Genomic DNA, 12,705 nt, shown 5'->3' with positions numbered 1-12,705 from the left:
GAAACCTACTTCATGTGTTCGGTCACTCCAAGCCATCATAAGACTTCAACACCCATGTTGGCGTTTGCCATTTGAACCCTACCCCCCTCTCCCTCGCCCCCCCCCCCTCCTTTTTTTTGAGCAATATTTTTTTTGTTGTTGTTGTTGTTTGGGTGCCATGAAAAGTGGTGAAAAATAATTCAGCGCATTGTCTACCATTTCCAATGAAAATAGTTGGAGGGGCAGTGGCGTCAAAGTAGATTACGGCAGTTCGTCAATACTTTCGCTGTCTCGAAACTTTGAAGAATTTTTCATGGTGCGCAGTATTAGCAACTATATTAAGGAGGAGAAACATGTTGGTTTAACTCATATAAAAAGGAACTGCGTTTGTAAACTGAAGCTACAGCAAATAGGCAATTGCTGTACATTTTGCGATTGGGCACTGGTTTACCGAGACGACTATGTGTAATGCGAAATCAGTGGAGCTTGCTAGCTTAATACAACACTGTCAAAATACTGTACCGTGTGTCCTGCAAGTGTTTTATTCAGCTGATGGCTGTCGACTTCTCGTCACCGCTCAGTGTCAATTTATGCTGCGTGATCACGCTGAGCGTTTACACGTGCAAGTCTTGCAAACAACACCCACCAATAAGTTAGGAGGCTGAGGTGTTGCAATGCTAGGATCTAAGTCAAAGAGGACAACCTCATGAGAGCATTCTACGCCTTTCTCATCAGCCACGTGACGTACGCCACCCTCTTCCTCATATTGAAGAAGACAGAGCTCTACAAAATTGATACATTAATTAGAACAGGATTGAAAAGGGTCCTGAGCCTCCCTCGCAACACTTGTACGGAACGATTCCTTCAAATGAGCCTGCACAATACAACTACTGAACTCTTTGAGGCACAGCGGCATGCCCAAATTAGTCAGCTCTTATTCTCAAGGGCGGGCAACGAGATATTGTTAAAAGCTGGCCTTCAGCCCCTCTTCATGCCGCCTGAGAAGTCCCAACTTTGCACACACACCATGAAAGCGATAACAGTTGAACAGATTCCCAGAAACACACCCTACCCATAATGAAGGATGAAGAAAAGCGAGAGCCGAGGCCATACTTGCCAAGATATTACGCAATGATATGCAGATCCTCTTCGTTGATGCTGCAAAATATTGGAATCGAGGTGCCTACGCAGTCTCTGTGGTGGATGCCCATAGCTCGCTCGTCAATGCAGCCACGGTAGTTACCAACTTCATCCACGAAGCGGAGGAAATGGCTATTGCGCTAGCCCTTCGAAGCTGCATGGGAGCTTGTGTCATTTACTCAGACTCTAGAAAAGCTATAGGAGCTTTTTCGGTGGCCCTGGTCTCTTCGAAGGCAGCTACGGTTGTTAACAGGCTCTTCAACCATGAGGCGAAGGAGAAAAATTTCCCATCCTCACACATCGCATAGTTCCCGGCTCACATGAGAAACATTTCCAGCTTTCCTGGCTGCAACCCAAACGAGCAGGCACACCAACTGGTGCGCGAACGCACTTTTCGCGTCTGCGGTCTGCCCCCTCGCTTCAATGCAGCCTGCAGGAACCTCGACCACAAAGAGCTGTTCATATCATATCACGAACTCACCTCTCATCATAGATTAGAACGTCGAACTTTTCCTCCTCCTCACAAAAATCTGAACAGAGCACAAGCAATCACTTACAGACAGTTACAGACCCGTACATACCTCACACCATCGACACTAAGCAGGATCAATCCTGACTTTTTCACTGTGTGTCCACACTGTGGCAACGAATATAACAATTTTGACCACATGCTCTGGCTGTGCTCTGACAATGTGGGTACAGAATTTTCTGACCAGTCCTCCTGGGACTCCGCCCTTCGAAGCACAGAGCTCTTCGTTCAAGCTCAAGGCTGTCCAGAGGGCCCGGGCCGTCGTTGAAAGACTCGGTCTACCGGTCCCGACCTAGGTGGAGCCGCCGGATTGATTGGCGGGGCTATCGGCACCATTTTCTTTCTTCTCAGGACCTCAATAATGTTCATACTCACTCACTCGATTCCCACATGCGCCAGCTACATTTCATGGGAGCAAAACGTAATAACACTGTGCTTACATTTAGGTGTAAGAATGGGAGAAAGGGCTTGTTGGTCTTGTATATTTCAAGCACACGTTGAGATGACGCTCAATGTAAACAGAAGTGGCCCTTGGTGTGTGTGTACCATTTGTCTGTTGTCGTGGTTGCACCTTACACTTTTATTTCTTTTATTTATAATACCTCAAAGGCCCCATTCAAGGGGTATTACATAAGGGGGTAGACAGTTCACAAACAGATGATTTGTTCGATGGCTTCTTTGAAATGGACGATGCCGGAGTGGTGCACGACGTCAGCAGGAAGATCGTTCTATTCTGTTGATGTTTGCACAAAAAATGAAGAGTGATGGGCAGTGGTATGCACACGGGGTGGATAAACCGCTTTCGAATGGCTGATATGGCATTAAAGACGATGAGCTGGAACGATAACATGGTTTAGGTGAAATTCATTATAAAATTTATGATACAAACACAGTCTTAAAATTTTGCAGGGCACAGCTAAGTTAACCATGTTAGCACGAGATTTTAGCTCGGTGACGCTACTGTGATAGGAGTAGTCCAAATAAATGAATCTGGCTGCGCGATTTTGGATGGATTCAAGTGTTTTAATAAGGGTGATTTGATGGGGATACCAGATAACACATGCGTATTCTAGCTTCGGGCGAACTAGTGTTAGATAGGTTAAAACTTTAACAGAAGGCAGGGCTAGACGTAAGTTTCTTCGGAGATAGCCAAGAACGCGGTTTGAGTCATTAGTGATGTTCATTACGTGGGATGACCAGGTGAGATCTGAAGTTAGAGTGATACCGAGGTCTTTACATGAATTAGCTGCTGCAATTTCAGAATCAGACAGGAAGTATTTTTTGGAGGAATAAGTTTGTCGACGATGGAAAGAAACGGCACAGGTTTTCTTTGTGTTAAGGGACATCAGCCAGTTTTCGCACCATGATTGAATCAAAGAAAGATCAGATTGTAGGATGACAGTATCGTTTTCATTGTAAACAGGACGATAAATGGCGCATTCATCTGCGAATAGACGAATGTTAGAAGCTAAGTTATGGGGGAGGTCGTTAATATAGATTAGGAATAGCAGAGGACCAAGGACGGTGCCTTGAGGTACGCCGGAGGTTACTGCGGATAGGGAGAAGCGATGGTTGTTAGCACAAACAAACTGCTTACGGTTAGTCAGGAAGTCACATATCCAATCAAAAACAAGACAATTAAGGTTAAGACATGAAAGCTTCAAAAATAATCTATTATGGGGAACTTTGTCGAAGGCTTTTTCAAAATCAATGAAAATGGCGTCTACAGGTATGTTAATATCCAGACTAGAACTTAGGTCGTTAACGAACAGGCCGAGTTGAGTGTCACATGAAAGTCATTTTTGAAAACCGTGTTGGTTAGGGTGAAAGAAATGTACTGAACGCAAGAAATGTACTGAACGCAAGAAATGTACTATGTGGGAATAAATTATATAGTCCATTAACTTAGAGCATACACTTATTATCGAAATGGGGCGATAATTACTCGGTGAAGATGAAAGACCTTTTTTCGGGATGGGAACGATCTTACCAAGTTCCCAGTCCTTCGGCACCACTCTGCATGAAATGGACTGCTGAAATATGTTAGACCAGATTATACCTGGGAAGTTAAAATCACCCATTAAGATAACCGGTATGTTGGAATAAGAGGCATTCCGGAAGTTAAGAGCACTGGAAATTTGCGATAAATGAAGCATCTGTGTCAAGGGGGCAGTAACAGACTCCAATGATAACCGGAGGATATGAGTTTCTACAGCAGATACAATAATTCAAGCCTGGAAGGTACAACCACTGGGGAGCAATTTAATCGACTGTGAGCAGCTATAAGAATCGCACCACCATGCTTACCATCACGATATCGCCGAAAAATTGTAAAGCCTGGAAAGCATGGCTTTAATTCGGAATCGCATATTGAAGGGTTTAGCCACGTTTCAGTTAAGAGAACAAAGTTGCATTCTGTCGTGCAGATAAGATTAAAAAGTGAGTTGCGTTTCGGCAAGAGGCTTCTAATATTAGTATGTACAATTGACAAAAGTTCAGGGTTTAATTTAGGATTTGCTGGGCTAAGAAGTGGTAGCTATGGGCTAAGGGGGATTACTTTTTCAGAAGAGCGATGGAAAACGTAAGTAGTGCCATAAATGGTTAGCTTGTTGTGCCGAATTTTATACGTCTTGTGAGATGCTTTACCAAATTCCATGAGGTGCTTGCGGGCCTTGCCTGTATAGGGGGAAAGATCTTCACTAATGCTGTAATTGGAGTCTTTTAGTTTTTTAGCGTTGGACAACACTAGGTCTCGGTCCTTGAAATGGCAGAACCGGACAATGGTGGGCCTGTTTTTGTTTGGTTGAAAACGCCCTATGTGGTGAGCACGTTCGATGTCTCAAGGTTGGACTGAAACTTCAAGATTGGCAAGACATAGATCGATGACGCACTTCTCAGACTGTGCCCAAGTCGCGTCACTGACATCTTCAAAACCATAAAAAACAAGGTTGGATCGTCACTGTATGTCCTCAGTGTCGTCCATCCTGACGACAAGGCTAGCGATATCGCTGCAGTTTTGCTCAGTTAGTGTCTGCAAGCCATCGACCTTTCCTTTTACCGTGGCTATTACAGAGCAGTTGTCTTCAATTTTAGAGAGTCTTTTAGTATTTTTTTCAAATTTCTCCTCGTGTTGCAGCAGCGTAGAACGAATAGATTTTATTTCGTTAAGGATGGCTGCCTGTCCGGACTGGATTTTGCTGAGGACAGACATAATGTCGCTAGAGGTTTCAGCATTAGCAGACCGAGTTGCAGGGCCTGGGCTAGTCTCGATATCGCCACTTAATAGCAGCAACACTCGCAGGGCATGAATACATCTGCAAACAATCTCTAAGCAACAGTTGGGGCTCGGCAGCACTAGCAAAGCAGCGTATTTGGTACGCTTGGAAAACAGGGAACAGGAATTTTTTACCTGCACAAAAAGCAGGCGTTGCAAGTGAGTGCGGGCCATCGCTGGGGTGCTGCCGAGCCCACTGAAGAGCGCGCGGCCTTTGGTGAAGCTTTTATTGTAACGGTGTGACGTAAGTACTGTTTCCGTGCCTCGCGACCATGAGGGGAAGGGCAGCAGCAGTGACGGAGGCACAAGCGGGAACATTGAAGAGCATTCGTGCGGTGCGGGCGGCAGGGTATACACGGCACAAGGCAGATGGCGAATCCTGGCTGATGGGTCCAAAGCGTGCAGCGGGTGCTCAGCCTGGGGGGCCGGGCTCCGATGTGCAGCGTACTGCGGACCACCGGGGAAGGATTGAAGAGTGGCTGCAAAGAATATCTGCACAAAAAGCAGGTGTTGCAAGTGAATGCGGGCCATCGCTGGGGTGCTGCGGAGCCCACTTCAGATAGATTTAGGTGCACGACAAAAAAAGCTCTTATGGTCAGAGTCTCGAGTCTCACACGTGCCTCCTAATGATATCATGGTTTTGGCACATAATATATTATATCCTTGCATGCGCCTTAGCCGCGGGCGATATACAGCTGCCACTATGAAAACGAGCTGGAGAAAGAACCGAGGCGCCAATGAAATTTCGGATGCTTTTGCGAAAATAGACGCGGTTATCAAGGGCAAATCTTGGGGTAACAAAAAACATGCTTGATCCTACTGGGTACTGTGTAGTATGACGAAGACCAAGTGAGTGGTCAAAACAACCGAAGCAACATTTGAATCAGTGAACACTACGCTTGTGCAAATAGTGAATTTTAGGTTCGAAGCGAATAGTGATTTTGATTGAGTAATTTCTAATCGAATTCGAATGGTATGTATGATGTATAAAACAAAGGGAATATTTATCATGACCTAACTAACCTGCACAATATTTCTTTGAATTGAAATAGGGGCTCTATGCAAATGCCTTTTTTTTTTTCGTTCAAAGGAAGTCGAAACAACTTTGTGTAGTAGTTTGGGTATGATGCGAGTAATAACCTGTTAGATACTTCACATTTTAAAATTTATTATACCTGGAGCATATAAGCCATCATAACGAGCTTAATAAAATGAAGAATTGATTTGAGGGCAACATGTTCATTTAAAGGTGCCCTGCAACACTTTTTAAATAGCCATGGAGCCAGTAAACATGCTTGTTGCCTCGCAAATTTACCGCAGCAAAGTTTCTAGAATCAGTTCAGTACGAGTAGAGTTTCGAAAATTTGTCGCACGCTGCAATTGCATTCTCTCTTCTCGTCCCGACAAAAGAGCTGGAAGCTAAGCAGGGGGGAATGGCACGGCGAAATAAAATACGACACATGCGCCTCGTGACCTTGAGCACTTTTTTTTTTCTTCAAATACGTTGCTTTTTAGTGTGATCGCACAGGTACTCTAGGACACGCGGCGGCCTCCTGCGATGGCTCCGGTAAAGATGAGCGCGCCATGCTCAAAGCAGCCAATGGCTGTGACCAGAGCTGTATATTTCTGCACCTAGACGACTCTGCTCTGTCGTTGTCAACAGTATACCACATGACATGGCAAACATTATTTAACGCAGCATGCGTAGTTTATTTATTTATTGCTTTAAAAGATTAATAAAACTTGGAAATAAATAATGAAATAGAATAAAAAAATTGTGCATGTTTTCCTTTCTTTTTTTCTTCCCCGAGAAATGCTACGAGATTCGGGGCTAATGTGCCAGCGTTTCGCATGCGTTCGTGTCCCTGTGGTCAGCGAATTGAGCAGACAACCGCCGTGGAACGCTGCTATGCGTTTGCGCACTCATTGTGCTCCTATGTTGTGCTCATCTACTCTACCGCGTCTAAGCCAGAGTTTCCAAACCATCCCGCAGAAACGGGCAGAAGACCACAAAATAACGCTGGTTAACAAAGCAACGCTGCTGGCGTGCTCGGTGGTTGGACTTGTTTGGGCACGTCACCTCATGTTTGGATGCTGGAGAGGGTGGGGAAAAGATTTGGCTTGCGAAGGCTACGCGGAAGAGTGGCAAGGGTTTTGAGCTTGCCTCCTCTCATCCTTGTTTTGCGCCACTTCAAAAAACCTGTTTTCTCCGCTCGGGATGAACCAATTCGAAAAATTTTTGTGGCAAAATGTTCCTCATCGGACATCCAACAACTTCCACTGTCTAACTGAAATTCTGTATGGGGCCTGGTGAGTGGCCCTTTAAATTTCAAGGGGGCTTTGCGGCGAAAAGAATTTCCCCTGGGTCGGGGCGTTCATGGCTTAGCAACCCTACATTGCAGTGAAACCACCTTTACAGGCGGTTATATGCGGGCTAATAATATACACTTATTCATTCATTGCAAATACTTAGAAAATATTCGATAATTTCAATTCGAATCGAAGCGAATTTGAATACTCAACTATTCATTCGAATATTCAAAGCATTCGAATATTCGCACAAGCCTAGTGAACATGCTTTGTGATTAGGCATGTATATTGTCCGAAATGAAACATGCACTGCTTTAAATACACATGGTCGAAGTGGCCATAAAATACTTTTTTCGTGCTCATCATTATGCTTTCAAAGAAGCTGTAAAAAGAAAAAAAATCTAAGGTGGCATCGAACTTACGATGCGGTGTTAACATCCAAAGAAAACCTCGGCGAAAATGAAACTATTAGGAAACTGAAAACTGCTCATTGCAATAGTGCCAGCGACTCAACTGGGCAGACGTATGTTTAAGCTTTTCACACTGACCCCCAAATAAAATTAAAGCGGCAGGACACACTTGGCATCCAAGCAATCGAAATCCAAACGCTGTATACAAATGATGCCCGCGAGAGCGTAATGGTGGTTTGCTGACAGCTCCGAGAAGACGCAACTGCCACAGCAAATGCGCATTTTGCCGGTAACATACACTTATAATTCGCTGTCATCTCACTTTTAATGTCATAGAAATGGGGCTGTTCACTATCGAGACGCACATAGCACTTGCTCAAAAACATCGTGTTTGACTTGCTTGGTCCCGCAAAGGTTGTCAACTAATTGCTCTTGGTTCTGTTGAAAGTCACTCCATAAGAAGGTTTTTACAATCTTTTTAAACCTTCGGAGCTAGTCACAGGTAATGCTTCACGTGCAAGGCGACCAGGCGACAGCGCGTGCAGAGCGCGTGAACGTGCTAAGAAAGCGCAATCAGAAGGCGGGAGTGGAGCACCAAGCGACCAGTTTTTGCTATAAAAGCGGCAAAACGCGCGCAGCGCAGTGCCACCTGGCCAAAGTCAGGAGGCCAATAGCGCAGAGCCGGTTATGATGCAGTCTTTTACGATTCCCATTTACCCTCCCATAGAACCCCATGTATACGCATACCACTTATTGTGCAGTCCCCCCCAATATAAAAGACCGGTTATAATGCGGTTGCCGAAAATATTTGTGACATGATAAAGAGTGCGCCTCTATAACTGATGTTGTAGGCTTAGCGGGTAGCGATTGGCGCTTCTGAAATATCGGAGGGTGTACATTACGCGTTTGTTAGTTTATCCTAATCTACCATAGCCGTCATTTATTCAAGTGCCAGCTTGAGAACACATCATTTAATTTATGCTGCGCTTTTTATTGAAAAATTGGGAGCATAAAGCTTGAAGTGCGTCCCACAGCAGATGCAGACGCACCGTATTGGGTAGCTGTCACCCACAAGGCGGCGTTTCACAGTGACGGAGGCCTTGATAAAAAAAAAATCTGCTGTACGACTCCAAGCTCGGTGTGTTGCACAAAGTCATGCATAATTGCTGTTAAAAAGAGGAAATTCCAACGGTGCGTAAGCTCATATTCCAAGCAGCGCTCCCCGCTTGCTGATGACAGGGCGCAGAAGGATGCATTTATGTGCTTGCCTCTTGATTGGTCGAGAAGGACTGTAACTTCCACAGTGCTGCACAGAACTACTGAAACGGAGATATGTGCTGCTTACAAAATAAATGTTACCAGACCCTTATTTATGCCTAATGGGTATGGTGATTCAGATTCTTAGATCATACTGGATTGTTCGTATGGCATTTACTAGGTACAGCAAACATGGGTGCATATGTGTGTTTTATGTGTGTAAGATGGGTGCACAAGGTGCGCACCTAGCAACATTACTTCACAGTTCTTTTTGTAATTGACAGACCAGCACCTCTTGTCTATGATGTGCAGATCTCCGATGTCCGTGTGACCTGTCCACTGGAGCTGTTGACCGGCGACTTCATCAATGCCACCGAAGGGGCAAGAGCCGCACACTTCTACATTGTCGACTACTCGCCAAACATTTCACTCTCCTTCTCCACAAATGCCGAGCCAACCAGGCTCGCGCAGCATGGGCTGGACGTGGCAGCCATCTTTGGCAAGATGTCATCTGCAGCGGGCTCATCAGAAATGCACCGCAATGACCTGCAGTTTGAACACAACCTGCAGAAGCTGTTCCATAGCTTTGCGCACGCTGGCACGCCATCACTCGGCTCCCAACCCCTCAAGGAGAGCCCGTTTGTGAACTACATCAGCGCCAATGTGCGCAGTCGGGCATCCCAGCATGAGCCATGTGCCAGTTGGGAAGAGTACGGTGTGTTCCCTGAATATGCCAAGAAGAACTGATTTTGCATCTTGTGTTCTGTCATCATAACTACTTTCCCCATCGTTTGTTGTGACCCCCGACGAAAACATTAGAAAAGCTGGTCTCTTCACTGGCATTATGCAGTAATGCTGGTATATCCAGTTGGTGAAGAGTCTAAGGAAAAAGGAAAGCTTGCGATTATCAGAAGGCAAGCCAGTTCCTGTAAGTTGATATAATGATTTCCAGCTGCTAATGGCTGCTAAGTAATTGCTTAGGCAGCTTGTTATGCTATCTGGAGGAAGTGTCATTGTACCATGACGGCAATTTAGGACACTGATGATTGCATAAAATTAGTGTCTATCATTGGCTATTGTGCACCAGTCATCATCTAACAGATATATTACAGAAATTCATATATCCATCGGGTTCTGTAAGGTTGTCACAGTGAAAATTACTGCAAATGTCCCCCGGACATTTACACATGCATAGCTGCACACCTTCGTGTTCGTGGCTAAGAAGAGGAAGCTGAGGGCCTCAAAATGTGCTGCTACTGGCCAGCCGTTAGTCAAACACTAAGACCAGGAGAGATGCCTCATTTCAAGGTCGCCGCGTAATGGGTGCAGCAGTGTTGGTCAAGTGGGGCACTGTGCTCGACTCCCCATTGCAACCCAGGGCTCAGTGTTCTGAATACTCATATTTCCATAAAGTGGCCTCATCTTCCAGTCCCCTGCCCCAGAAATGGTGAACTGTGCTCGTTTATGAGTTGCAGAAGTAAGCATCTGTAGCTATTGTTTCATAATGGTATGGTGGCACTCTTGAATAGATGACAAGGTTATTTTGAACAGTAACAATATCAGACTGGCTTTCACGCTAACTAGGGCAGGTGTTCTATAAGCATCATCTCTACTATGGCAAAGCACCAAACCAGTGCTAGGCTTGTACCTATAGGAAATCATAGGATGCTGTTGTGAGGGCAAAGTATATGGTGCCACCACATTACGTGTCCATCTTCAACTAAACTGGTGAGTTTGGGTGAAAGGGTTTCGAATCGGCCACCCTTCACAGCCCCTCAGCTTCATCTATACATTATCAGCAATATAAATTGTCAGGTCTCTGCATATTCTTTGTCACTGTCCTTGTTCATTTCTTTGTGCTACACAAGTACTCAGTGTTTTGTGTATCCTTCGTTAATGAAAGTATCTTATTTCGAGTGAGGACTGCAAGCATTGCAGGGAGTTAGCAAGCATCCAGCAGTTTTATAGTGCATGGATGCCTGCGAGGTGTCAGTCATAGATGCCGTGCGTCCTGGAGCGCGCGACATCGCAAGCCAGCCACACTGCCAAAGGTTCGCGCATAGAAGCAAATAGCCACTGTGCATGTCCATTTGATTCTTCAAACTTGTAGCCACATGTTTTGTGCAGTATTCTTATTTTGTCTTGTTTGCTTGGTACTTTGTCACCACGTTACTCTTTTGTTCTGCTTGTGCCAACTTGTCACACAAGCCGAGTGGCAAAATTTTTTTAAACGGAACGGATCTCACAAGTTGTCGCCACAGGGTGGACTAGACGTGCAGCTGTAGCAACCACTCACTGCCTCTCATCAATCATTGCTCATCAGAGAGAGTGGGACATGTATAAAGCTTTTTACTTGTTTTGTTCCTTGCTTCAACACTTGTGTCATCTCTCATGTTTATCTTGATTTTTCTAAGTGTGTTATGTGTATGTATGCCCAGCATCTCATCTTTCTGTATAAGCGAAATAAAAACCAAAAATAAAGTCTGTACCACAGATTTTCTCAACCAGAGTGCTGAAATCAGAAATGGTAGACTGATATTGAACCACGAGACTTTGAGAGGTGATGTAATGCATTGCTCTATTAAGGATTATCAGTGGTCACTAAATGTTTGTCAATACTCACTGAAAGCTTTATAGGCAGGTGTCTCGAGTACAGCTGCTGTGGCCAGCTATTACGTAACTATAATATAGTACTTTTCTAAAGTCCACAACTACAAAACTTATACTACGAGGTTTTATGAGATGAAACCTTGAAACAATTACGAGGCACGCTGTGGTTGTGAGAGTTGGGGTTTCTAGAATAATTTTGACTACGTGGGGTAGTGAAAACGTGCATCCATATGTAAATAGTACACAGGCATTTATACATTTTCATATCAGTGTTTATGGTATATTCAGACCACACAAAATTGTACAGTGCACTTCGAGCTCATTTCATTATGTAGTGTCCAAGTCATTTCGACTACGTAGTTCAGCCTAGATAGTACTGTAACAGTTCAGCAGTAATTTTTTCTAATATGCTTTCCATCGTAAACCAAGGCAATTGTAATTACCTATGCTCATTCATGCTGCCAAGTGGTTGCTATGGCTTCAGCATTCTAGCAGGGGATTGCTGGATTGATTGATTGATTGATATCTGGGGTTTAACATCCCAAAACCATCATATGATTATGAGAGATGCCGTAGTGGAGGGCTCCAGAAATTTAGACCACCTGGGGTTCTTTAACGTGCACCCAAATCTAGGGGATTGCTGGAATAGGGGTGAATAAATATATTCATGAAGTTCTAATCATTTGCCTGATGACCTTTATCCCACTTCAGCCCTTTGCCAAACTTGCCAACTTGTACTTTGCTGACCACAAAGTACTAAGTATAAGCCATGTTCTCTGGATGTCTTGAGGTTTGGGTTGCCATTTGTCAAGGTCTACTCAATTTAGCACGTGATTCCCCATATATAGTGAACTTCCTTGCTGATAAGCCATTCCAGACGCATTATTACATTCAAGCTCCACACTTTAATAGCTTTCACTATAACCATTGCAAACACAGCCATATTGCATCGTTTCTACCGATGCCAATTGTGAGTTAGGCCAGCATGCTCACAAATTGTCTAGCTTTGCAATGTAGGCGGTAATGATTTATGGTGTAAGCGGCGGCATTTATGGTGTAGGTGGCATTGGTTTATGGTGTAATGGTGATACTAGCCTCTGGGATGTTTGAATGTGTTCACTAATGCCAGTGTCCCCTTGTTAGGTCTTACTAATAGGTACTTTCTGCATGAAAGCTTTGATGAAGGCTGCATTATC

General features: G+C 44.5%; 1 protein-coding gene across 2 annotated transcripts in view; it reads left to right on the top strand.

Annotated features, from left to right (window-relative positions):
• Nucleotides 1–11,403, top strand: part of LOC119170734 (neurotactin-like) — a 44,449-nt gene extending 33,046 nt beyond the window's left edge. For both annotated transcript variants that reach the window (XM_037421983.2, XM_075886799.1), the window contains one exon: nucleotides 9,212–11,403. In XM_037421983.2, the coding sequence (XP_037277880.2) occupies nucleotides 9,212–9,646 (435 nt within the window). In that variant the 3' untranslated portion in view covers nucleotides 9,647–11,403. The remainder of the gene's footprint in view (nucleotides 1–9,211) is intronic.
• Nucleotides 11,404–12,705: the final 1,302 nt, after the last annotated feature.

The sequence above is a fragment of the Rhipicephalus microplus genome, chromosome 2 (genome assembly GCF_043290135.1).
Source record: "Rhipicephalus microplus isolate Deutch F79 chromosome 2, USDA_Rmic, whole genome shotgun sequence".
Classification (NCBI taxonomy): Eukaryota; Metazoa; Arthropoda; class Arachnida; order Ixodida; family Ixodidae; genus Rhipicephalus; species Rhipicephalus microplus.
Note: the sequence above shows the minus strand (reverse complement) of the source record. Positions and strands in the feature narration are given on the sequence as shown.